The sequence below is a fragment of the Telmatherina bonti genome (genome assembly GCF_933228915.1).
Source record: "Telmatherina bonti genome assembly, chromosome: 17".
NCBI lineage: Eukaryota > Metazoa > Chordata > Actinopteri > Atheriniformes > Telmatherinidae > Telmatherina > Telmatherina bonti.
This window is the reverse complement of record NC_136615.1, coordinates 24,317,278-24,343,518: the sequence shown is the minus strand read 5'-3', so window position 1 is coordinate 24,343,518 and position 26,241 is coordinate 24,317,278. Positions and strand designations below refer to the sequence as shown.

The 26,241-nt window shown below is 38.0% G+C and overlaps 1 protein-coding gene across 5 annotated transcripts in view; it reads left to right on the top strand.

The window, feature by feature from the left end:
* palm2akap2 (PALM2 and AKAP2 fusion) overlaps positions 1–26,241 on the top strand; it is a 73,064-nt gene that overhangs the window by 13,392 nt on the left and 33,431 nt on the right. For all 5 annotated transcript variants that reach the window (XM_079256749.1, XM_079256750.1, XM_079256752.1 and 2 more), the window contains 5 exons: positions 6,760–6,881; positions 20,719–20,833; positions 20,994–21,015; positions 22,321–22,437; positions 23,502–24,332. In XM_079256749.1, coding sequence (XP_079112875.1) covers positions 6,760–6,881; positions 20,719–20,833; positions 20,994–21,015; positions 22,321–22,437; positions 23,502–24,332 — 1,207 coding nt within the window. The remainder of the gene's footprint in view (positions 1–6,759; positions 6,882–20,718; positions 20,834–20,993; positions 21,016–22,320; positions 22,438–23,501; positions 24,333–26,241) is intronic.

Genomic DNA, 26,241 nt, shown 5'->3' with positions numbered 1-26,241 from the left:
TAACCATTATCTAAAGTGGAACAATATTTGATGTAAGTAGAGCAACTGGAAACAACTACGTTGCCAACAGCACTTCTGATCCAATTCAGTTTTAATTATTCCAACTTTGTAAGTGCAAACAACTGTTTAAAAAATAGTGTTGCTAGTTTTTTGTATGACAGGTTTTTGAGTCAGTCAGTGAGGCACCAAATCTATTCAAACTGCAAGAAAACAGTCAGAAAACATATAGTAAGAATCTACAGCAGCTGATGATAGATGCCAAGTTAACTGTCTCTCTGTAGTGTCAAAGTGACAACTGGGACATAAAAGGTGAAAAAAGCATCATTGTGACATACTTGCAAACATCTCTACTTATCAGGAAACAATTAATTGTTTATGGCTTTAACATATTATTTCATCTGCAGCTAAGTTAAAAATTGCATTAACAGACCAGACTATTGCATGTAATGCATGAGAAAAGACTGGAGATAACCGGTGAGTTCAGATGTTATGCTGAGGGTGGGGTTATAATGGCGTAAGTGTAAGGATGAAGGTAAGGTAGAGAGTTCAGATTAAGGTTAGAAGTCTGTAGATAGATGGAATGACTAATGATGCCTACCCCACAGGTCCACAGATATGGGATTTACACATATTCGTCTCTCTTAATCTCCTTCCAAAGCTGTAGATCTATATGTTGACCCTAAAGGTCTTGCCAACAGGAAGAGACAGCATGCTGTAAAGATGCTTTATGTACCCTCCTACACAGTGTTTTTTCAATTTTAAAATGCTGTTTTTATATATATTTAATGATTCTTTGAGTGAACATGTTCTGTAAGCTTTGGCTGACATAAAGTGGTTCCATCCAAATGTCCAAATATGAGCGCTGTGAGTGTGCAGGCCTGTTAGAGCAGTTTCCCTTGGCAGAGCAGGACAGGGCTCACTGGTTTCTTCTTTTCAGAAAATTATTCAATTCCAAACACACTAACACAAATACACCCCCTAACACATTCTGCCATACACCTCACTTTACGCCAAGATTTTCTTTCAAGTAAATACAAAATTGCTACATAAAACTAAGCAGTTATAAGGAGACAAAGTGAGTTTAAAAGAAAACATATTTAACCACCTTGTTTTATGTTGTGCACTTGAAAATCTCAACTATAGAATGATAAGTAAAATACAAATATGACCTTGAATTTGGATCCCAAACATATATTATACTTAAGCGAGAAAAACGTTTTGACAAAGAGTGTATAGATAAATTTTAGGAATTTGCTTAATGAGTAGCATTTTTTTTTTCATGCTGCACTTCTCGTGTATAATTGTTTTTCCCCTCAGAAGAAATTATTTGGAAAATCCTGGAGGCTTGAAAGTTGTGCTGGCATGGGGTGGGTCTGAGAATATCTGTGGGTACCCATTATACAACAAATATCTATGGTAGCCAGTTTTAATATTTGCAATAAAAATGCATTCCATTCACTAATTACAGTCATTAAACACACTTGGAATCAACGAATCCTTTGTCAAATAGGTTTGATCCCACATAGCAGTGTTTTCCAGTGTTTAACACCCACTTATGGAAATATGGGTAAAAAAGAGACATTGATTAAAACCATGTGTATCTAGTAGCTTGTTCAGCCTGGTAAACATAAGATTCAGTGAAGTGCTACCATAAATCAAGGTTAAATTGTTGTTTTTGTAGTTTTATTTTCCCTGTAGAGTCCAAAGATTGGAAAAGGATCTTTTGTCAGCAGATGTGTGGGAAAATCATTCAATCAGCTGTGTGCAATCAATCAGCTGATCGAAAAAAATCGCTTTTAAAGAAAGATTAGAAGGAATTTGTATATTTAAGCCAAACAGCAAATTATATCATCAAAACATTCAAGCAATCTGGAAGAATTTTGGTTTGTGAAAGGAAAGATCTGTTGAGAATTAAATGTATGTTGTGTGCTCCTAACTATTGATTAAAAGGATCATCCAGACTGTTTTCAGCACCTTGTCCAATGAGCTTCTTGATGGCATGAGGTTGGATCCAGGCGAAGATTAGTCACACAACTCTGACAGCAGAATCCATGCAGAAAACATTCACTAGTTGAGAGTAAAACAGGCCACATCTTCTTCTGATACAGCCATGCATTTTTCTGCAACATAATGCAAAATTGCCATTTAGACAAACATGGCTTAGCAAGAGGAGGACATGGGTCCTGGATTGACATGTTACCAGTACACAAGAACTGTGGGGAAATTTTACTGAATTTCTAAGTGGAAATAACAAACTTGGACAGTTTTCACACCTTAAAACCTGTTTGTTGAAAGAAGGAAACGAAAAAGCAACTGAAACAATGCATTGCTCTGTATCCTCAGTGCTAAAATTCCTTGTTAGTGTTGTGAGAAAGAACATCAATGTCAAAAACTAGTAAAAACTTTACAGTCCTAACTTCCTGTTTTCAGTGTGCTGCAGGACTGAAATGCACAAAAACAGATAAAATGGATTCTTAAGACAAATTCAATTAAATTGACATGAAAAAAAAACATGAAATATCGTAGATTCATGGTGTTCCATGCAATGCCAATTTTTTTTTTTTTTTTTTTTTATTTCATATATGTGGGTATTTACAGCACTGCAGATTCTTTACACCCTATTAATGTCCATCTTTGTTTCTCTTTTTGGCCATATACGGGTTAGTCTACATGCAGTTATACTCATTAAAATGATAAATGACACTAACTGCTGACATTTTAACCACAGCCTCTGTAGCCAGACTTTACAACTATATTGTGTTGTTATAGCAGCCCTGTGTCTCAGAAATCTAAAAGTTCAGCATGAGGATTAGATTCCAGGACTCCAGCATTTGGGGAAAACACACAACAAGAGGTCCTAGATTGAACTCAATTTATTAATAATTCAAACTTAATTTAGTAATTGGCCAAACCAAACTCCCAATAACCCATTGTATTTACTGGAAATATTTGTTTAGCCGTTAGGTGCTACAACAGATGTGATTCTAGCTTATTCACAACCCAAGTCACTTTCAAACAATACAATTTACGTTACAAACTGAAAATGAAAAGATTATGACAGTAATATAAAACGATTTGACAAGTGAAACCCAGAAATTTGAATGCACCCTAATCCAAGCAGGTTTGATTTATCTGGGGAATCAAGTCTCTGCTGATCTTTGGAGTCAGTCTACTGCTCTGTGTTTAGCTTTCATGCATTCAACTGCAACCGTCTTACAACTCCAGATGTAATCAACATCTGGTAACACAGTCTCATTTAATGGCTATTACCTCTGAGTGCCACACAACCAGGCAGCATGAAGCAGCCTTTGTTGTGAGTTCTCCAGGGACACAGCAGTCTGGGAGAGGAAATGGATACTGGAGCCTAGAGATTTGATAAGGACCTCTAGGCAACATGATTCAAGCCTCTCAGAGTGGAGGCGTTGATCTGAGTCTGGGACATTGTAAACATCATGATAATTCCAAAGCAAAGTTTCACCTCAGTAAACACTTTCTGTTGAGACGGGCAGATTTCTCCTCTGCAGTTATTATGTGTTGTGCTGGTTTGCTCAAAAAATCTGTGATTTTTAGCTTTTGATGAACAGTATAAAACTTGTATCAGTAGGAAAACTTGTTTTTAAGAATCCAGCACAGAGTGACTGGTGTCTGTCCTAAACAGGAAATGGAAAGTGTATTAAAACAGCATGAGAGAGTCGACTGGTTCTCAGAGGAAATAAATGACCAAGGATCATACACGGCTACTCTGTATTTATCTCTACACTGATGACAACTGAAATGAAAGAACATCGCCCTTTGGGGTGGTTACAAGTTGAACAGGCTTCTAAATACTTTGGTGTGATAAATGAAAGTAGTTGCATTAAAGCTGGTTGTTCAGCTTGGCCCAGTTTGACTTTAACTGTGGTTACTGCTAGAGTTTAAATTAGCTTTTCTGTATACATTGTTACCTTTGAAGAACAGTCTACATTAAAAATAGTTGTTGTTTTTTTTCAACAATAAACAGGTATGTGTGTGAGTATAAAAAATAAAAATAATTCAAGAAAAGTTATGATAGGCTACAGTGTGGTTTAGTGGTTGGCACCACAGCCTTGTAGCAAGGTCACTGGTTCTCGGCTGGGGAGGGGTTCAGACAGTGGTCTTTCTGTGTGGAGTTTAAAGGTTCTCCCTGTATATGCAAGGTTTCTACACACTGGTTCCTCCCACTGTACAAAGACATACATGTTAGCTTAATGGTTCACTCTATAGTCTCACTGGGGACGAGCATGAACACAAGTGTTTGTCTGCGTTGGCCCTGCAATCGACAGAGTTGAGAGTGTACTCAGCCTCTCATCTGTTAATTGCGAGAATTGGCTCCAGCTTTTCCACAATCTTAAAATCAAATAAGTGGTATAGAAAACGATAAGATGAATGGATTGTTGATGATTTAAAAGGATTATTTATAATCTTATAAATGGGATTTGTCACTAATTTAGTGAACAACCCTCAGTTTTAGTTCACAAAGCTATGAGCTCTAAGCACACTTTAATTCAAAGATTACAGCCTTAATCTCTTTGAACTTAAACTACTTCAAACTAAATTAAACATTATTATAACTGCGCTACTGCTTTAGAAGAAAAAGCTACAATACTTTTTTATTTTTTCTATTCTTTATAAATAATTTGCTTTTTGACATGGTATTGTAAAAACCATGTAAACATATGTGTAAAAACAGATAAGAAGCCTAATAATACAGTATTTACACAGTAATGTAAGGTTAAAAAATAAAAAGCCATGGGGAGAAAAGCAATACAATTCTTTAAAAAAAATATTAGTGAGTGACAACAGCCATATGTGCAGCAGATGACAAAAGTGTGCAAAGTAGAAGGTCAAACAAAAAAAAAGGCCTTCAGGTATATGAAGCTAATTTCTACACTCTTGTCTGGAGTCTGATGAGGAAGAATGAACACCTAAGTCTAGAAGTCCTGCATTTCATGCTTTTGTACCTTCAACCTGAGTGTTGAAGTGTGAACAGTCCATCAGGACAGACTGCTCTCCTGTGGCCTTGTGGCAGTACATGCTCTGCAGTGAGTTGCAGTGGAATCCAGGTCTTCACCTCTCTGCAAGCATTTACAGTACACACCACTGCTGCCTCATCACCACACACTGCAGCTGTAGACATTTCTGAGGATCTTTGGAGAAAGCAAACTTTTCTGCCTCCTCAGAAAGTAGAGCCAGTATGTGGTGTTCAGTGTTCAATAGTATCTGCATTAGCTTTGAAACATATAAATATATATATATATATATATATATATATATATATATATATATATATATATATATATATATATATATATATATATATATATATGTATCTGTACACATACTTTCTTGTTCAGTCTAGTTGAATAAATCAAGAATATTTTAGTGCATGTCTAACAAATTCATTCAAGATATCCAAATATAAACATTCCTAGCCTGATTTTAAACATATCTAATATTCACCACCATATTAATATTAAACACCATGACGTGTGTTAGCTTGTTCTTCTAATAGAATAAAAGGTTTTGTAAAACACTCTTTACTGGAAACATTTTACTGAAAAGGTGATGAACACAGTCTGCCTACATGAGGTGATGTTGGCTGTGTGGGAGTGCAGTAGGCACACACACACACACACACACACACACACATAAACAGCCCAGCAGCCACATTCTGGCAACAGGTGCTAAAATGCTTGCTAATGTTTTCTGTAGCTCCTCATACTGTTAAATAAGCTCTGCGACCTCCAGCAGAGCAGCAGTTTAACAGTAAACAGCCAAAGGTGAAGCAAAGTGTTCGTGCTTCGTTGTGTTGTGGTAACAAAGCAGAGCTGCAAACACAGACAGACACACTGGTGACATAAACACACTTTTGGCAGTTATTAGGGAAATCCAGCATCCTCTGGGAAGACTGGCACCCCTGCTATCTGTAAACTTAAGCCCCATTATTTAAACAAATAATTCTAGTAATAAGATTTAATGGAAGACCTAAACTAAACTGTGAAAAAGCAATGTGGCAACTTCAGTGTTGGAGATATTTACATTTCAGATATATTTGGGTGCAAAAAAAAAACATCTGCAGACAGAACAGTATTGTTGGTTTTGTCACATAGCCATCATTTTATCAAGCTTATCACCAGCAGAAGTGTTAATGAAATCATGATATATATGCTCTAAGTGTAGAAAATGTGCATTATCTTTGTCCGTATGATTTATTTGTCTTTAACTGGGTCCTGAAGAGAAAATAAACCTATTTTTCTACATTTTTTATATTTCCAAGCAGATGTATCTCTGGAAACTGGATGTGGCAAACCATATCCCACAGCAGTGAAACAATCAACTAATAATCCATACATTGAGTGTCTGTTTGCTAGAATTTAAAAGAAGCCAGCAAAACCAAATAACTTTCAAAACAAGGGAAAATTTCATGGTCCGGAGTATTACTAGGGAGTTAAATACCAGTCAAACTGCACCTCAAACAGTAGATTATGTTTCAAAATATTGGGATCAAGTCACAGGATTTGAACTCTGCATACTGTTTTAAAACTTGGACTTAATTGGAGATAACATATTAATATTAGATGATGGTCATTTTAAACATTAAAATCCACTGAAAGAAAAAAGGCTCAGTTTTTTTTAATTGACATTAAAGTAAAAAAAAAAAAATATACCTACCTGTAACTGAGTTTTTAATGGAAAAGTCAATCAGTGTAAAATCCTAACATGTCTTTGTGTTGTCTTCAGTCCAAAGCCATGCGAGAGCGTTGGCTTCTCCAGGGAATGGGACCGGAAGAAGAGGAGGCACGACGGAAACAGCTGGAAAGAGATGAAGAGCAAGGGAAGATGCTGGAGGACATGATACACAGGTTACTGCACACGCACACCAGCAGTCATAGACTCAGTCCTTTTTTTCTCCACGCTCATTTTGCTTTATCGTGGAATAGGCTACACTTGTTCACAAGGTTACATTAATGAGTACATTCCCTGTTTGATCTTCTTATCAGACTTGAAGAAGATCTGATACCAAAGCTGTCACATCTGCTGTTGATGCAGTTCCTGTGCTTTCTTTCTGGCACTGTGCAGCCTTGACTGAATTGAGACGTTTCCAAAAATACTTATCATATTATCTACTTAGCCTCCCTTTCAGCCTCACTGCTAGTCTTCAGCTGAGCTGGGGTTTTTTTTGTTTGTTTTTTTACAGCCCATCCACATGATATGAACTAGAAAAATGCATCTGGCTTTTATCATGATTAGAAAACATCATCTACAGTCTGAAACGTATTGATAAGCATTAAGTCAAACTCTGAACAAACACAGAATAGTAACATTTGATTTCATAGTTATATCTGAACCATCAATCTGGTCTCTAAGCTATGATTTTGACTGTATGAGACTGAGGACAAAAAAGGCACCCACACACACACTGTAACTGGGAAGTGATGGAGGTATGGCATCTGATTCATCATTCTGTATCTTTGTGCTCTCAAACACCAACTGCTGCTAAGTAAAAAAAAAAAAAAAAAAAAAAGAAAGCATACATTTTCCAAAACCTGTTATCACAAGAGCTGCCAAATCAAGAAAAAGAGAAAGACGGAACAAAGAAGAAATTTTGAGTGAGGAATTAAACAAAAGTGTTAGAGCTGGAGGGACAAAGATGGAGTGTCAGAAGACTCATGCAAAACAAGAGAAAGCAGGGTGGAACTGCCAGAGGAAGCCAGGGAGATACTAAGATGGATGACACAGGGGGAAAAAAAGCAGAGAACGGTGTGATTGTGCATGTACTTCCCATGGTTTATTCTCAAGAGGGAGCTTCCTGATTCCCATTTTAGATATATACACTACCCTTCCAAAGTTTGGAAAGTTTAGACACCCTTTTCCAATGGGAAAGGGTGTCCAAACTTTTGACTTGTTGGGTATATAATCCAAAATGTAGCAGAAACCTTCTCTCTTTCTCTCTCTAAAAGAAAAAAAATGGAGAATCAGTTAGCTGAGCGTTGCACTTCCTCATTTTTCCTCAGTCATCATCGTGGATATTTACTGTACTATTCGGACCTTGGCTTCCTGTCATTTCCCATAAATGATATTTTGGGTATGTTATCAAAATGAACACCCGCATCGTGATTTCTGACTCTGAAGCTTCACTTTCATGGTTACTAGATGACCAGTCATCACCGTAAGAAGGCAAACATTCTCTTCCAGAAACAGAGATGTCTAGAATGCTTATATTTGTCAGAAATGTACTCTGCATCAATGAGCACTTCCTTATCCAATCTGTATGATGTCTTTAAACTGTGATTTTTTTCATAATTTTTTAAACAGACCACCGTTAATTGTTTTTCATATTTTACCTTAAATATACTTTGCCTAGCCCTCATGAGTTTGGTGCTTTACTGATTCAAAGCAGATACCTTTAGCCATATCGCACAGGTGGCTAATTTTGGTAAAAAAAAAAAAAAAAAAATTGTTTGTAACCTACAAAGACCATTCTTTGGACAGTAGCAAAGATTAATGTTTAGAATAAAATCTTTGCTGAGCATTTACCTCTAAACAATATGACCCCTCAACAAAATTTAAAATATCAACCTGATCAAGAATAAAGCTCAGAAACATGACTGGATGATGGTCTAATGTGTATCAAAATGTGTCTTTCCATAGTTTTTGTATCTCACATTCAGATGCTGTGGGTCAGTTTGCCATCTGCAGATCAGATTCCCACTCCATCTCCTCATTTATCAAATGACTTCATGAAAGAGACCTTGTAGCTGCCATAGGTTATCGCTGGTGCTGCAATAACATCAGCACGAAGTGCTGTCAGGAACACCGGGATAAGATTTGCTCTGGTGTAAACAGACCAGCAGTGAATGGTCAAAGATGGAGCATTGTAGGGCTTCAGTACAGTTGTGATTGTGGAACTGCTTCATGTGAATCCCTTCATTCAGCTGCTGTTAAAAAGAACGGCTGTTTGATACAGCTTTGCAGATCCAACTTATTGCAGTTTGTGGTTTTAATTACTTACAAAAGCAATTTAACCGGGTCTTCGCTCTGGTTTAGCCTTTTCAACGAGCTCGCTCATTTTGTTGGTGAGCTGAATAAGCTGGAAGCAAAGAGCCAATGCAGACACAGTCCTGCTAATGCTAGAGTGTGCACTACGACAGCTGTCACAAAGAAAGGTTTGATTGCTGCTTTTTCCAAACATACTACCCAAAAATATTCTATTTGCACAACCGCATTTAGTTCCAAAACCATCCACAGCGGGCAAGAAAACCCTGGATGTCGAACTTTCCCAGGCTGCCGGGGAGGCTTGAACCAAATCTAGGAGTTACATGTCCTTATCTGACATTTCTCCTGCATGTTTACACATATGCAATGCTGAAGAAGCAGATTTTTTTCAGGCAGTTTCTATTGTGAACCAGAGTATCAGATAACTGCTGAAATTTGCTTTAAGGAGGAGCTCAGCTTAGTATTACACTCATGAGGCTTCACAAAACAATTCTTTCCACTTGGACAGACTAAAGCCACAGAGTGTTTGTGTGGGAATCTTTGATGTGCCTTCAGCCACTCAAATCCTTAACTTTACACACACACACACACATATATTATATATATATATATATATATATATATATATATATATATATATATATATATATATATATATATATATATACTTTTTTTTTGCTTGTTTGTTTGTTTTTTTGTTTTTTTGCATATATTAACAATATTATTAACCTTAAATTGGCGGAAAAAGCTGATATCTGTTGGATGCCTTTGTGTTAAGTTTGGAGATATTTCTGTTCAGATGTCTGGACTGGAGAGGACAGGGTGTGTGTCATCTATATTTACACACTATGGGACAACATCCCAGAATATCCCATAACCCTGACAACGGGAGTCTTTCCATTACTGATAGACAGAGGTGAATTGTTGAGGCCAATATGCACTCTAAATTATCTGCATGTGTGAGAGTGCTTGGAAAGCTCTGATCATGTCTGCAACCTGGATTTCAATGATCCAAACACCACCATCCTCCGTGCTTGTATAAATATTTTACTTGAACTGTAACTGAGAGCACAGAAGCCCCTGATAAACACACGCACCAGCGGACACTTTCATGGCAGAAAGTGACAAGGAGAAGGTAGTTGCTCTTTTATGGGTGTCGTATCTTTTTATGCTCTGGAGGACCTGAGAATGGAGGAAGAACAGTCGTGTGAGTCTAAAGGGAAAAATAATACGGTGGCTGAGCTAAAACATAAAAAAAAAAAACGACAAGACAACAAGCGCCCATTCAGAATATCCATAGGAATGCACAAACCTGATGGAAAGCACATTATAAATAAACAATACACAAAGAAATGTAGACAACAGCCTCTGTATGGTGTTATAAGTACTGCCTGCTGTAAGCCTTAAACCTGAAATCTCATAAAGCAACAGTACTGTCTTTGTGCAGACTGTTCCCCTCACATACCTGCAGTTATTGGGACTGGAAGAGAAAAAAAAAATAAAAGAGGGAAGGAAACTTTTCTCCTGTCCTGACCCAAGTCAAAGAGTGCACAAAGTGGCAGAGTGACATAGAAACAGCCCCACTGTGTGCAGTCGACGCTAGCTTTGCAGAGCACACAAGGAGACAGAATGATAGTGTGTAGAGGCAGCAATGGTGGTTTTGCTGATATCCCTATCATTACACAGGCAGGCTAAATAAACACACCGAGGGTTAGAGCAGAGAAAAGCCTTTTCACAAGGTGGCACTGACCCATGCGAACCCACACTGTGCTTCTTTGGACCATTGCTTGTTTCATGTTGCACAGACAGCTCCCCGTGAATGTCACCATCATTGTAAAGGGATTGCTGTGGGTTTTGGTACTGTGCATCCGGCCACAAGGCGGGTTTCTCAACTCGTCCTCTTAAATAAAAAAAAAAAAAAAAAGAACAGACAAATAAGTGCCGCAAGAAGAAGCCTTTATGAGTTTATTTAAACTTGAGTGCATGTATGAAGGCTTAAGACGGAAGTAAATGGGTTTACAATGTGTAATTAATACAGCCTAGCCTACTTCTCTCCCTTTCATGTCTTTTAATTATAGTTACATAATCACATATCAGTGTTTATGCTTGTAAGCAAAGACTCTCATTTTTTCTGCTGAATCCTGTCCCTGTTCTGACCTTTCTGTCTCTACAACAGATCAATAACGTTTTGTCTTATTCTGTCCACTTATCAATAAATTACCAGACCAGAAAACCTCTTTGCTCTAAACTAAAGACAGACAAGGTCCAACAAGCAGTCTGGCTACAGCAAACTATACTTATTGCAGAAAACCCAGCGAAGTGCTCTGTTATGTGTTACGTAATGTTCTAAGAATATTTGCTTTCTGCTCCAGTAGCAGAATGAGAGCATGTAATTTTTACCTGAGTGGAAAACAAGGCATGCATTTCAGATCATTGCAGTTCACTGATGGTCAGCTGTGCGCATGTTTAAGATCTCACAATACACTGAAATTGTAGACGTTATATGACACGGTTATATTCACACAGCCATGCAGCACTGTAAACACAACTGTTTGGCACAGATCACTACATTTGTTTTGTTTGACTATCCTGAGCAGGTAATGCTCACTGGAGAAAAATGTAGCTACACTGAAAACAAACTGTGGACTCTGAAATGGTGCTGAAACCCCAAATTAGGTTATAAACGTAAGTTTAAAAAAACTGATTCGCGACACCACCGTGTTATGTTGTTCACTTACTCCATCAATGTCTGAGTTTCACATCCAGCAGAGCGTCTTTCGTTTATTTTTAGCTTTAAATCAAAAACTCAATTTAACATACTCTTGATGTTTTCGCTCTCCACGAGTAAAACAGATTGACAGTTAACAAAACTAATCTTTTCAGCCCAAACACAGACCTGAAAGTGTGTGTATATTCATGAATGACCCATCTTCTGGCTGTTAATGTTCGGTTTGTGAGAAGCTGTTTAGTTTTTCTTTTTGTTTTTTTGTTATTCAAATAAAAGTGTTTTTTTGAAAATTTGATTTACCAGGCACTTTTCAGTGCACAGTTTGAAAAACCATTGAAACATCTTGAGACAACATAAAACATAAAGAAATTCTTGGGCAGAATTTACTTCAATAAATAACAGAACGTTAAAAGAATATCTGATGAAAAAACATTAATATACTAATGATAACAATAATTATCAGTAGCAACAAATTAACAAGGCATTACCTAATTAACCTATAGTATTATAATGATGTGTTCATACCTTTTGAAATGGTAATGAGTGTCGCTGCTTTGTTTTAAGTTAAATGTTGGCAACCCCGACAGATACCTGAAATACAGTACACTACGGTAATTAAGGCAAGAAAAGACAAATTCATACTTGAGCTTTTATAAGTCAGTCATTTTAAGTTGGAAAAACCAAGATTGAACTACATGTTTGACCTTAACATCAAAGCAAAGATGAACTCTTTCTCAGATTTTGAGCAGTTTGCATGACATTAGAAAGTTTACCAAGAACAGAAACCTTTTGTATCTTGGAACAACAAATAGGTGTGATATTGTAGGTTTCAAGATAAAATATTTTTGTTGTTCCTCACAATTTTATTATGAAATATCACTGCTTTGTGACTTTATGGACTTTTTAAAACTAAACTAATTCCTAATTCCTCAGTTCTTTCAGACTGAATGTAAGTTTTAGCTGCAGTTGTTTAAACTCTCATGAAACAAAGATCATCGTAAGAAATCAGAAGTAAATGCTAAATAGTCCCCTTTTGATTGAAACCAGTTAATAAACTATATAAACTTAAGGTTTCGGTAAAGCTTTCATTCAGAAAGATTTATGTTTTCAGACCCTCAGATATGGCATTTCTATAAATACTTCTTTCAGCAGTCTCACACCCACAAAGCACATCATGCAGTTATGAACCGCCTTTGTCTTTGTGCATCATACTAACAAAGGAACAGATAAAGACTGTGTACAAACATGGAAACATATATATATATATATATATATATATATATATATATATATATATATATATATATATATATATATATATATATATATATAATATATATATAATTTTTTTTTTTTTTTTTTTTTTTAGTTTGTGTGTGAATTTTAAGCCAGCATAGTTAATAATTTAATAATTCATAACAAAAGCAGAAATAAAAAAAAATTTATCTGTTCTATCTGTATGTGAACGCAGGTTGTAAAACAGTCACAACCCAAATAGAAGTTTGTAAAACACTGTATGGATGGAAGATCTGCATTTAGTATCTTCTCCAAGTGCTTCCAGTCGGATTTGTGGCATTAAAACAGGCCATATTGTTTCATTTAACCAGCTGGTGGTCACAGCAGGAAGCAGCAGGTGTTACCTATCTGTTTTGCATGCCAACCTCCAGAATCTGTTTGTGATTTGAGAGACAGATTAACATTCAGGACAAAAACAGGGAGTAGCTGGACGATGAATCACCAACATGAATTCAGGAGCCTGTGAATGCTCACTTGGAGACAATTAAAGACAAAAGTGTGGACATACTGTATGATCCAACCATTTACAGTAAGTTTAAATTGTTCCTTTACTCCTCTCTCTGACCATGTGTCTCCTGAATGTGGACACGAGGACTGGCCCCTACCTTTGAGACTGCTGAGTCTGAATATGAGGAGCTGCACTGTTTAGATTATGTTTGAGTTCTTCATTGTTAAAATGAATCTGTTTCTGTGTGGGACTTTTGTTGTGTCATGTTCCAGGATGTTGTGTTGAGAGATAAACATTTTCTCAGACGCTCTACCAACATATTGAATGATAATATTTTTGCACCTGTTTTTCTCCTTTTTATTTGATGTCAGCATGGTTTTCTCTGATTTCTCAGCTGGCTTTAGGGAAGGGCCTGGCTCTGGTTTGAAGTGCTCCATTCAGCTATTTTTGTTCGCTTCCTTTGCCCTCTGTCTTGTGGGAACATTTTCAGTCCAGTAGTGTGGGGTTCAGATGACCTCGAGCTTTGTTCCAGTGTGTGATGCCTGTCAGGGAGTACTGACAACATTTCAGTTATTCAACATGTAGAAAAATAGGTCAGTGTCAATTTTTTTGTATTACTTATTTATATTTTACATAGCCACCCACTCATAAGTAGAAGAGTTTTGATTAATACACTAACTGTTGAGTGTGCAATCCTGTGATGCTCACTTGCATTGTGTTTGATGTAACAATTTCCCACCAATCCAAACCATGACAAAACTTCAATCACTAGTTAAAGGGGGAAAAAATGTGTTTCAAAGAAAGAGGATACCAACTTTGAGAGAAGTCATCTTCTAACTGAAAGGCCTGGGATTTGATCCTTTGTGCATCCCCATGTCAAACTGTCTTTAGACCCCTCATGGCCCCCCACACATGCACACTGGTGAGCAGACTTTCCTCTACATTTGTCCACGGTCTGCCTCAGCTGCCTCAGACAAAAACTCACACATTATACCACACATAAAACCAGATGTCTGCTCTTCCTGTTCTTCTATGATGTGAAAAGCAGTTGCTGCCCACCCAGACGTAACCATGGCAACTGGCCTGCGGTTGGTTGACAGGGTGGGGACAGTGACATCACCGTTCTCTTTCACGGCTTACCTCAGAGATAGTTACGCTGTTTGTCATTGCAGTATAAAGAGGTTGAAGAAGGAGATTGGAATGACAGAAGATGGTCATGACTGTCTCGCTCTCTCTCTCTCTCTCTCTCACACACACACACACACACACACACACACACACACACACAGAAAGAAAGCAAAAGGTATTCAACGTTTAAAAAAAAATATTGTGATTTTTATTTAGATGCATGTTTAATGATCTAGTTTTGCAATTGTAAGCTCTGAAAAATTTATGTGAGACTGTTGGTATTCAATATAGTAATTCTTAAATAATTAAGTGCTAATAATGAACACAGTTAATGCTCAAAAAGTCCCTGAACTTGGTCGGGTATAAACTTGTGATGCAAGATCTGGGTTGGGCAAAACAACTGATCAACGTTTAAATGGAGTTTGAGCACCAGAGGGTGCCAGACCTCATCATGAGTTTGAACTCATCTGGGTTCAGGCTTTACATCATTTAAAGTTACAGGCACCTGACTTAGAAAAATAAACTTACAATCCAAACAAAGTCCTGCAACAAATACTGCCTTTAAAAAGCATCACTGAGAAGTGCATCTTATTTTATATACTATTGTTATGATGACGGATGATGAAAAATGATATAATAAAGCTTTGACCTTGAATGTATTATTATTGCCCTTAACCTGGCTTATGTCTTATTAAGCCTTCCTGCCAACAGTCTTCCCCTTTCAGTGTTTTCTGCAGTGTTTACTGTCATGGGTGCCCTGAACACAACATGAGACCCTGTAGAACAATATTATAGTGATTTCTCATCATTACCAATAAGTTCTGTTCTGTTGTGAGTAAAGAGTAAAAGCAGGATCCATGTCCTGACACCAAGCTGAGTACACAAGACAAAGTTTTTTGCAATCCACTGGGGAACACCGGCTGAAGCTGAGTAGTGGAATAAAGTGGCTTTAACAGGCAGGCAGCAGAAGACATGTTCCTGAGAAGAGCAGATAAATTATTGTTAGTAAAAACTCAGGGTGCTAACTGGACTAAATCATATAGATTGTAGAAACTGTTGTTACTGTTGGCTAACCCAACAACCTGACGATGACTGCAAGGCTGAGCATGAATAGAAACTGCCACTGATTGTAGATGAGGTGCAGGTGTGCCTGGTCGCTAGGGAAAACGCTCGCCATAGCCACACACACCCAACAGGGATATGAAAACGCAACAAGTTCCCACAGACTGATCCTTGTTTAGTTCAGAACTGTATGTCCAATAAGGCGATTATTCTTCTCTTGCAAGAAACTGACAAGAATTTATGTGGAGTGGATGTAATAAATGAAGTTGCAGTCCATCCATTTGTCTCTGCCCACTACCTGGCGTAGTTTTGAAGTGAGCAACCCTGCATTCTCCTGTGCTTCTAAACCTTGGCTCTCACCTTTTTCTGCTAGAGCTCATGCAGCTCAGAGGAAATAAAATCCATTTCCTGCCAGAAAGAGGAGGTTTTAAAAGAAAGGAAATGAGATTGATGGAAGCATGTAAGAGTAGTCACAGTGTGGTGATGGTGTTAACAGATGTATGCTCTGAATAAATTATATACAGCAAATAAAGGTGAAATGACATGATGAGAGAATATTTTATTGGTAATACCAATGCTGCAGAGTAGGGGTGGGAAAATTAAATTGAAAAAATGGAATATCTGGATTTTTTTTGCTTCACAATTTTGAAATAATTTTTTTTTTTTTTGTTAAAAAGATCAGTTTTTTTCAAATAAATACAAATATTCTATTATAAAAAAAAAAAAAATTGTCATTTTTATTGTTCTTATTAATCTTGGGCATTATAGCAGCAGAGTGACGGTCTGACTACTGTGTTGTTTTTTCCTAATTGAAATTAAGTAAAATGACAAGCAGAAAAAGTTTTGTACGTTTTCATTTTGTTTTGTTTGTTTTTAGTCTACAAAATCAGCAATATCGAAGAATCGTGAGAATTGCAATTTAAATCAAATCAGCAACCTAAAAAATCAGAATTGAATCAAATTGAAGGGTCTAGATGGGGTCTGAATAGAAGAGCAGTAAGATTAAAAATGCAGCTGGAAAGATGAGGAGAACTGTTTTGCATCTGTTTTTATGATCACTCTCCAGCATGGTGTTTATGTGAAGTTTTGTGAGCAAATAGCAGTTTAGAGATGAGTCAGAAAGAAAATAGTAAAGGCACTCATTACATTTCCTCTTTCATAGAGTCGCATCTGGAAGTTTAATGGTCTGACCACATCACCGGCAGCTACTATGTTCCTTTAACTAAACTTAAACACGACATGGCGATCTGATGGTGTTTGACTCAGTGCACCTTAGCTTATAAGCATTTGTCAGCTGTTTTAAGATTTTTTTCAAGACTCATAGTTAAACATTTTGATGTAGCATGTTGATTTAAAGACTTTCGTGACCTCCTGTTTGTTTCCCGTTTGCTCTTGTGTCATTACATCCCATCCTGGCCAAGAGATTATATCAGCTCAATGGTTTATTCATTAATTCATCAGCCACTACAATAAACAGAAGATGCTTTTCTTCCTCTTGTTCTGCACAAACAAAAAGTTCACAGCACCAGGTTTTGTTCTTAAATTACCCTGAAAGATGAAAATGTTGCTGACATTTATAAATTATGCCAATATAAAAGGATTTTTTTTTTTTTTAAAGTGACTGAAAAGCTCTTTAACACTGTTTTGGGCTTCTCCGTTTTTTTGGGGTTTTTTTCTTTGCATGAATGGCATTTCCACTTTGTCATTTTTTGTTCTTGCCAAGGTTAACAAATTCATTTCAAGGCTAGCAATTAAAATACATGAATTATTGTTGTACAGTCCTTAATATTGAAAACAATGTTGGACATAACTGCTTCTCATATCATCAAGGTCAGAGCTGAATTTAGAAAACTGCATAAGAAAAAAAACTAATCATTACTCCTTAACCTCATTATTTCAGTGGTATTTGGAAAAGTGCTTTGCAAGCATTACAAAGAAAAGACGGTTGCTATAGTTACGATGATTAATGACACAGACGATACTGTATAGATTACATAAATAAGTAGCCTTCAAATGTTTGTTTGGACTCATTATAACTGAAAATAGACTGATAACAATCTTCACAATGGACAGTGAGTCTGTCCAAAGCAAGGACAATCCCATGTTGCTTTTGAATACACACTTAATTTGTCTCATTTCAGATAAAACACAGTGACCTTGAAATAAAGAGACTACGTTGGTCCAAACAATGCAGTACTCGTTAAAATTAGACGAGGCTTTTTTTTTTCTTTACCTTTTTTTCTGGCACCAGTTTGATCTTTGTTTTTATGTGTAACCTAATCTTTTTATATGCTGTCTATCCCTGTAACCAATACATAAAGCATTATAACTTTTAGAGGAAACAGATTTATGGGATTTATACAGCAAATTATAACTTCACCTTCTGCAGCTGAAAAGTAAGACTCCACCAATTTTTCAAAAGTTTAGCATGCAAGAGCTGTATAATCTGGTTTTACAGTAATGACGTGTGAGGAGATGTTTTTATCCACTTTTGTGACTGTAAAATACAATAGCAATAAAAACCCATAGCAACAGGTGATGGTTCAGTAGCAAGACAAATGGAGCTTACTGATTTCACTTGGGAGTTCTACCAGGAAGGTGGAGTTAGTACTGGTCCCAGCAGAGAGTAACAATGGCTATGACAGCTGTAATCCTTTAAAATTTGATTTAATTAAAACTGAGAAGAAAGTCCATTTAAAAAAAAATCAATCTAATTCTTTATTTGTCCCTTTAACAAAATAGAAAAATGCCTTTTTACCATTAAATACCATGTAATATGTCAAAATTACACTACAAATTAAACTACAAAGTGATGCAAAAGATCTCAAAAACTTTATCAATATGGTGCATTTGGCTCTAAATCTGTCTGACTTGAGTATTTTTGGAACAAAATCCAAGAGAGAGTTTATGGGTTGCTGGCAGGTGATAGAGTGGGTGAGTTCAGTTGAAGGTTTGCTGAAATGGGGAATAGGCAAATCTGATCTGACAAACAATGTGACTAGACTACACTCCTGCTGTTGTAGCGTCTTACCATGCACCAGCATATGGTGTGAGGCAGGTATAGAGAGTACATGCAACACCCAACAGCAGATCCCAGCAGGAGAGCCTCCCCAGCTCTCTACCTGACTCTGAAAGCAAAGAAGGGTAAAGAAAGAAAAAAGAAGACAGATTTCTAGCCCACAGCCGTTACCTGACAAAGATCATTGATCCACAGCCAAAAAGTGCACAATTTTGTCAAGACTTACAAAATTAACAGTCTTTCAATCATATTGTTTACATGTCAGAATATGATTAAAAAATATCTACTCTGTTTTGAAATTTGGAATAGTTATTCCAATAAACAACACTTACCTTGTATGCCATTATTTATCCAACTACATCTGCTTTCACTGACAGAAGGAGGGTGTGTCATCAGTAGATATTTTCCCAAAAGAATGACACCAGTAATCATCAGTGATATTGCCCATTAATATCGAAAGGATTATAAGGCTATTTCCAAAATAATATGGAGTCAGTCATTAAACAGTAAGAAAGATGGATACATTCTAGCTGTCAATGTTCCAAGGTGTTAACAACTCAACAAATTCAACCCAAGGTCAGACCAGGTAAATATGAGGCCATCTGTGTGACATGGGGCAATGCAGCACGGCCGTGATCACAATAAAAAGCAGCAAATCTTAAACAAAAAAGAGAAGAATCAAGACATTGGTAATGGCTCGGTATGGACCTTTAACTTGACTGAAGCACTTTATTAGAGCTATGCACAAACTGATGCTCTAAAACCTCAATAGTGTGAGGCAAAGCCAAGACACATTACAGAACTTTAGCCATTTTCCCCGTCATGCGTCCCCTATCGTCGGCTAATTCAGCATCCATCTTGCAGCCTGACCTGTTAGCTCTCTCCTGCCAGCAAAAGACCATCTTACGATGATTCTTGTTTTGGTCCCTTTCTTTTTCTTAAACTTCTTGCTTTTTTTTTTTTTTTGCTTAATCCGTGATGTTGCATGTTCAAAACAGCCAGTTCCTTATTTTACTGCAAAGTGAAACATCACATTGCGATGTAAAAGTTGTACAGTACAGTTTCTCAGCCTCAGGATGCTGCTGGGTAGCAGCGGCTGTAGAAATGCAGATGATAGATGTCACTGTGTCATCGAACAAGTCTGGGACTCAGAGTTTTAAGGTCAAAAAGTTACATAATGCGTCTTTAAAGAGGAGGGGGCTCAATCTCCACAATAATCAATACAAAGAGCACGTTTTCTTAAGCCAGCTCATGCTAATGAGCTGTGCGTTTATGTTTCTGTAATGTTCCTCAGGTCAAATGTCCTTCCGACATTAAACAGTACAGAACAGCACTACAGCTTGTAATTCTTGTTATTAAACTTCCAACTTGAAATTATGAGGTTTTATTAATGCTTGAATTCTATGGAGGATCTGTATATTGATGGTATTATTATGAACTTTTCTATCTCTTCACTACACATTCTTGCTCACACACACTGACGCACAAATTCCTCATGTCCCTGAGGAGTGTATCCTGAAGCAAGGAAGCAAATCCTGGTCCTCCTCCCAGATGGCTTCCTACTATTGTTATAGCATCCATCTTTTCGATGTCCACAGTGTGTGTGCTCTTACATGTAAACATGGGTCTTTTTCAAGTGCAAGTTTAGAATGAGTAAGATTGAGGCTCCCCTCTTCCAGATAAAAATGTCAGATACCTCTAGGAGCAGGGTAGCAGACAATGCCATTGCAAAACTATGTTATATCCTTCAAAGTTTCTATGTTTTGTTTTGCTTTCTTCATAGGTTTATTATTTCCTTATTTATGTTTCAGGACTTTTTTTGTATTATGCATTGTCAAAATTGTATTCTTTAATCTTGGAAATTAAAAAGTTAGGTGTGAATGTAAATAAGCAAGAGACTGAGAACCAGAAGTCTTCATATGTTCCTTGTGTGCATGATTATTTATTATCTAGACTGATAAAAAAAATAATAATAATAAAAAAAAAAAAACTGTTTTTCCTTGCCTGCATGGGTGTTTCCAGATTGGAGTCTGAAATTGGTGCACTTGAGAGCGAAGAATCTCAGATTTCAGCCAAAGAGCAAGTCCTTCGAGAACGCCTAAAAGAGACGGAACGCTCCATAGAAGATCTGCAGAAGGTATTTCACAATATGCAACTGCATCATTGTACTTTATTATTGTATTGTAGAAAATAGTCCAGTCCTTATGCGTTCCAGGAGACAAACTTGAGATGCATTACATCAGTTTTATGATTCATTCTGAGTTGGCTCAAACTTATTTACTTTCCTTCTTTTTCAGAGTTTGATGACCCAAGATGAAGGTATGGCAAATCATATGCATACACACCTGATAAAGTCACATACTTCTGCTTTGTCATTACCTCTTAGTGACAGATTGTATTCCCCTTGTTATTATAATTTATCAGGATTGTGGTTAATATTGTAAGAGGATGTATCTTGTTGCAAACATCTTACTTTTCCTCATCCTATCCACATAGATTTTGTGCCCAAAGCTAAAATGTTGTGGTATTTTAATGGAACCAAACTGCAAATAAAGGCAAAACTGCAGAAGCATGAAATAATCAAAGGTAAAAGTTAATGGTCACCAGAACAAGAAGTCCCTTAACTTAATCAACCGCTGCTCATCTTAGCTCCTCATGGGGATTTTGTTGGTCATTCTTAATTTAGAATTTGCTTCCCTCAAATATTGTCACTCTGGATGTGTAACGGTCCTGATGCCAGCAGGGACACTGTTGGCTTTGACAAAATTACACTGTTTGGGAATGAGAATAGGTTATACATTGACATATGCACACATCCTTGAACTATCTACTGTATGCGTGTGTTCATGCACACATGCCCGTGTTTATGTGTGTGTGTACCTCTGTGTGTCCCTGTCTGTGTGTGGATAATAGTCCCGCTGAGGCAGGAGAGATGCAAGCCAGCTCTCACTTCTGAACCCCCAACCACTCTGCCACACTCACAGGGACACACATAGACATTTGTATGCAGATGCACACAAACACACACTGGCACGAAAACGTGCTCATGCACACACAGAACCAGGCTCAGCCAGACTATTGAAGCACACACACACACAAGGCCATGACTCTGCAGCCTGCAGCCTTTGGCTTTATCCCCTTACTATTCACCAACAAGCCCTGTAAGCCCCCGAAGCTTTGTTCCTACCATCACACACACATATAGAAACACAAGTGTACACATAAAGCAGTGGGAAATACACAAACACACACACACACACTTCTGCTGCATAAGCACTGCACCTCTGGGGTACTGGTGTTGCTGTGGACACAGAAACAGAAAGCAGAGTTAGACTGTGTGTGTGGAATAGGGGCGGTCAGGGTCACGCAGAGGTGTGGTTAGTTTCTCTGTGGGGAGGCTGGCCTGCATGCATGTTTTGTTTTTTTCATTCAGGGTGTGGCCTCACATCTCTGAAGTGTGTGCGTGCATGCACGTGTACCCAGCATGCACATGTTTGTGTATCAGCATGCAACTAAAGTTAGAGTGTGTGTTTGTGTGTATGTGTGTGTGTGTGTGTGATTTTCCCTCACGGCTTCATCCCTCTGGCCATGTGTCATTATCCCTCCTGTGCTCCTGCTCACTAGATGCAACCGGCTACAAGTCTGCGCCTCTGTCGGACTTCATGGACCCCGATCCCAACCACGTCGTCCTGCCCAGAAGCGGCCCACCTGCCTCTGGAGAGCACGCCGTACCAAGACCTGGTAAGACTGAGGGAGGGGAGAGAAATGAGAGGGAGGGAGGGAGGAAGGGAGGACAGGAAGATTTTGGGGCAGAGCCAAAGTGGATTAAAACCAGAGGAACCTCACATAGGATAGACAGACAAACACGCACATCCTTCAACTATATTTAGCATTGGGTTTATATATTCATATATATATATATATATATATATATATATATATATATATATATATATATATATATATATATATATATATATATATATATATATATATATATATATATATATATATGTATATGTATATATATATATATATATATATATATATATATATATATGTATATATAATTTTTATATATATATAATAATAAATAAATATGATAAAATAAATATATATAATTTATTAACAGCAAATAGTCATTGATCAATACTAACAATGCTGGCTTATTGTTGCCATGAGTTTAGTTCAAGACATTGATGTCATTTAAATATGTCAACATATGACATTTATGTTTACATATCAGCTGCATATGACCTGACTTTGGAAGAGTTCGATCAAAACTGATGCAGTTGCAGTGCCATTACTGATTAAATGTCAATAAATAAGTGTAAGAACTGTGCCAAAACCAACTAGAATGTGAGTATGGTCATTTATTATCCCCTGGCATTAGGAAAGACCATTAAAAAGCATTTTTCTGAGGGAAACTTTCCCACAACGGCAATTATTGATCTTACAAAATGAGATCCATTTATCATTGCTTAGTTTAGGCATGTTGACACAAAGTTATATATTTTATTCTATGGCTGCTTTTTTATGTAGCTCAAAAGATGTTTGGATGAACATAATGTAGTTTACTAACTGCATTTATTGTAGTTTAAATAAGTTCACTTTTTGTGTGTGTGTGTGTGTATGTGTGTGTGTGTGTGTGTGTGTGGTTGTTAGAAAACACAGTGCCCCTGTCCTCACGCTTTACTCCTTTCACTTTTTCCTCATTTCACCCCTTCCCCACCGGTCCCACCTTAACCCCTTTCTTCAAACCCCACTCCCTCCACCCTTCTCTCCTTCACCCACCCTCCTAACAGCAATGTTCGCCATGGAGATCAACGTGGAGCACGACCCGCAGACCGGTGAACAGCGCATCCTGTCAGCCAACCGCGTGAGCCCATTGGTTGCAGCTTCACGCGGGGTCAAAGTCTACGATGACGGCAGAAAAGTTGTCTACGAGGTTACTTCCTCTGGGGGCGTGTCCACCACCACTGTGGAGAATGGCTGGAGCTCTGAGCAGGTTGACCAGCTGGTTCAGCGAGCTGCCAGGCCTACAGTACAAGGAGGAGATGGCGGTCGGGGTCAGGTGACAGTGACCCCATCTGCACCACAGGCATACGTTTCCCCAGCAGATGTTGATGATCTGTCTCCCCCTTCCTGTGCCCCACCATCCATCCCTTCAAGCCCACCAGCCCAGGTCTCCCTCCAGAGGGAAACCCACCTCGGTATGATGCCTCCCTCTTCCGTTCCTATCACAACCCAACCAGGCTCCTCAGCCCACCCAGGTGATGAGCTCACATCCCCACCCCAAGCCACCATGGAGCACCCAGTCACTATGGTGTTTCTCGGATACCAGGACGTTGAGGACGTGAGCGAGAGCAGGCGTTTGCTTGGTTTTGATGGTGCCGTGAAGGCCGAGGTCGTTCTCATCGATGAAGATGACGAGAAATCGCTGAGGGAGAAGACGGTCACTGACATCTCTGTCATCGACGGCACTGCGGCCGACCTGGTGTCAGGGCGGCCGGCCACATCCGAAGCCGCCAGCACCGAACTATCATCTGACGGCCGCGAGCCTGACAGCGCATCCTCACCCCCAGCAAATCCAGACACCAACACAGCCCCTCCGTCGGGCCTCACCCCCGCCACAGGTACAGACAAGAGGAAACGCTGCCAGTGCTGCATCCTCATGTGACTGAATCTTACCCCTCTTCCAACCTTTTATCATTACCCTCTTCTGCTCTGTTTCTGGATGGCTACTAACAGAAGCCCTGCCTTCTTCCTCCTCCTCCTCCTCCTCTGGACTCTGACTGGCTGGCACACACACACACACACACACACACACACACATAAGCACACACACTCCATTGTCTGACTTTTAACTTTTTACTCAACCACATTATCACCTCTGAACTCTTTCATTGTTTTCTGTCAACAGAAGGGCATCAACTGTCTCCTTGAACAACATTGTTCATTTCATAACTTCAACATCAATATGCAGGAAATAAGCTGTTGTCTTGCTGCTATAATTATGAGGAAATCTGACACTCAGATAGAGATATAGATGCTTAAACAGCTTAAACTTTGTCACACAAAACTTCCCATGTACAGGACTTAAGGACAATCAGTGCCACTGCTGTGCAGTCAAACTAAACTGAATGGCTCTATCAATCAGCCAGATCATATCCTTTGATAAGTGAGTTTATAAAGCAGACAAACAAAGGCCCTTTATTTTTCTTTTTCAGTTTTTCTTTTGAGTAATTTCCTTTTCCGTTCACGCTCCTCCTGCTGTTGCTGCACATACAAACAAAAAACAACCACACACCCAATGTACAAACTCCACCAACCCATCCCCTTTCCTTGCACAGACTCTCTGATGAGGGCAGAGAGGTGGGTACTCGTTGCCTTGGTTTCTTTATGTGCCTGTTCATTCTACCACACTAATAGTCCTAACAAAATATAGAGATTATTACATTTTTCTATTAGCCTTTTATTTCAGTTTGCTGTTGTTATCTGAACTTTTTTTTCTTGTTTTGAAACTCAAAAGGCCATTGAGTTGTTGGGATGCTTGTTTCCGTGGGAAACTGAGTTTTTGACACTTGTGTTAGCATTCTCTATTTCTTCTTCATCTCCCTCCACTGTTTCCTCCATTAACTCCAGCAATTCCACTGCTGAGGTTATTTCCTCTGATTCTAGTACTTCCTAACTCAGCAGCCAATAACAAGGATCACCACTTGGCTGCCAGTGGGATCTATACAGCCAACTTTTCCAGTGTGTCTCATTGCTATGGAGCACAGAATGCAAATGGCAGCTTAGAACATGCTCTTGCAGCACGGGAACACATACTGTGTTTGCACCACTGGAAAAAAAAAAAACTAGAGTTACTGCTAACAGCCTGGGCACAAAGGTGTGAAAAAGAACTGTTAACAAGTTCTACTACAGTGGTAAATTACCAGAATAGTTGTGCACAAATGAGTTTTAGTAACATCATTTAATTGATGCAGAAAACAAGTTGAGATTTTCTTTTTATGCTTGTTTTTTTTTTTGTTTTTGTTTTTTTTTTGTATTACAAGAGACTGAAAACACTGCCAGCAACAGTCATTGACCAGACCCTCATCTACAAGGGTGCTACTAAACAATGTCATTACATATATATATAAATGGGAATTTCTAAAAAAAAAAAACAAAAAAAAAAAACATAAAAAACTAACTTCTTTCCATCGAATGTCAGCAAATGAACAGGGAAGATTTTCTTCCATTTCCAATTTCTCTGGATGGTGATGCTTTAGAGTTAATGAACAACACTCGGCCGTCACAAAGACGTTGTTAGAGCAGGGTCAATAAAGCTTTTATCAAGAAACACTTATAAAGAAGCAAAGGAGGTAACTCGAGTCCAAATGAGGAGAATTAGGGTTTTCTTTTTGCCAAGTGCCTCTAATGTTATCAGTTCAAATCTATTCTTGGTCCACAAAGACTTTTTCAGAACATGAATACATATATAAAACTAGGAAAACTGTCAAATACTGACCTATACCTAATTTATGCAGTTGTTTTAAGATG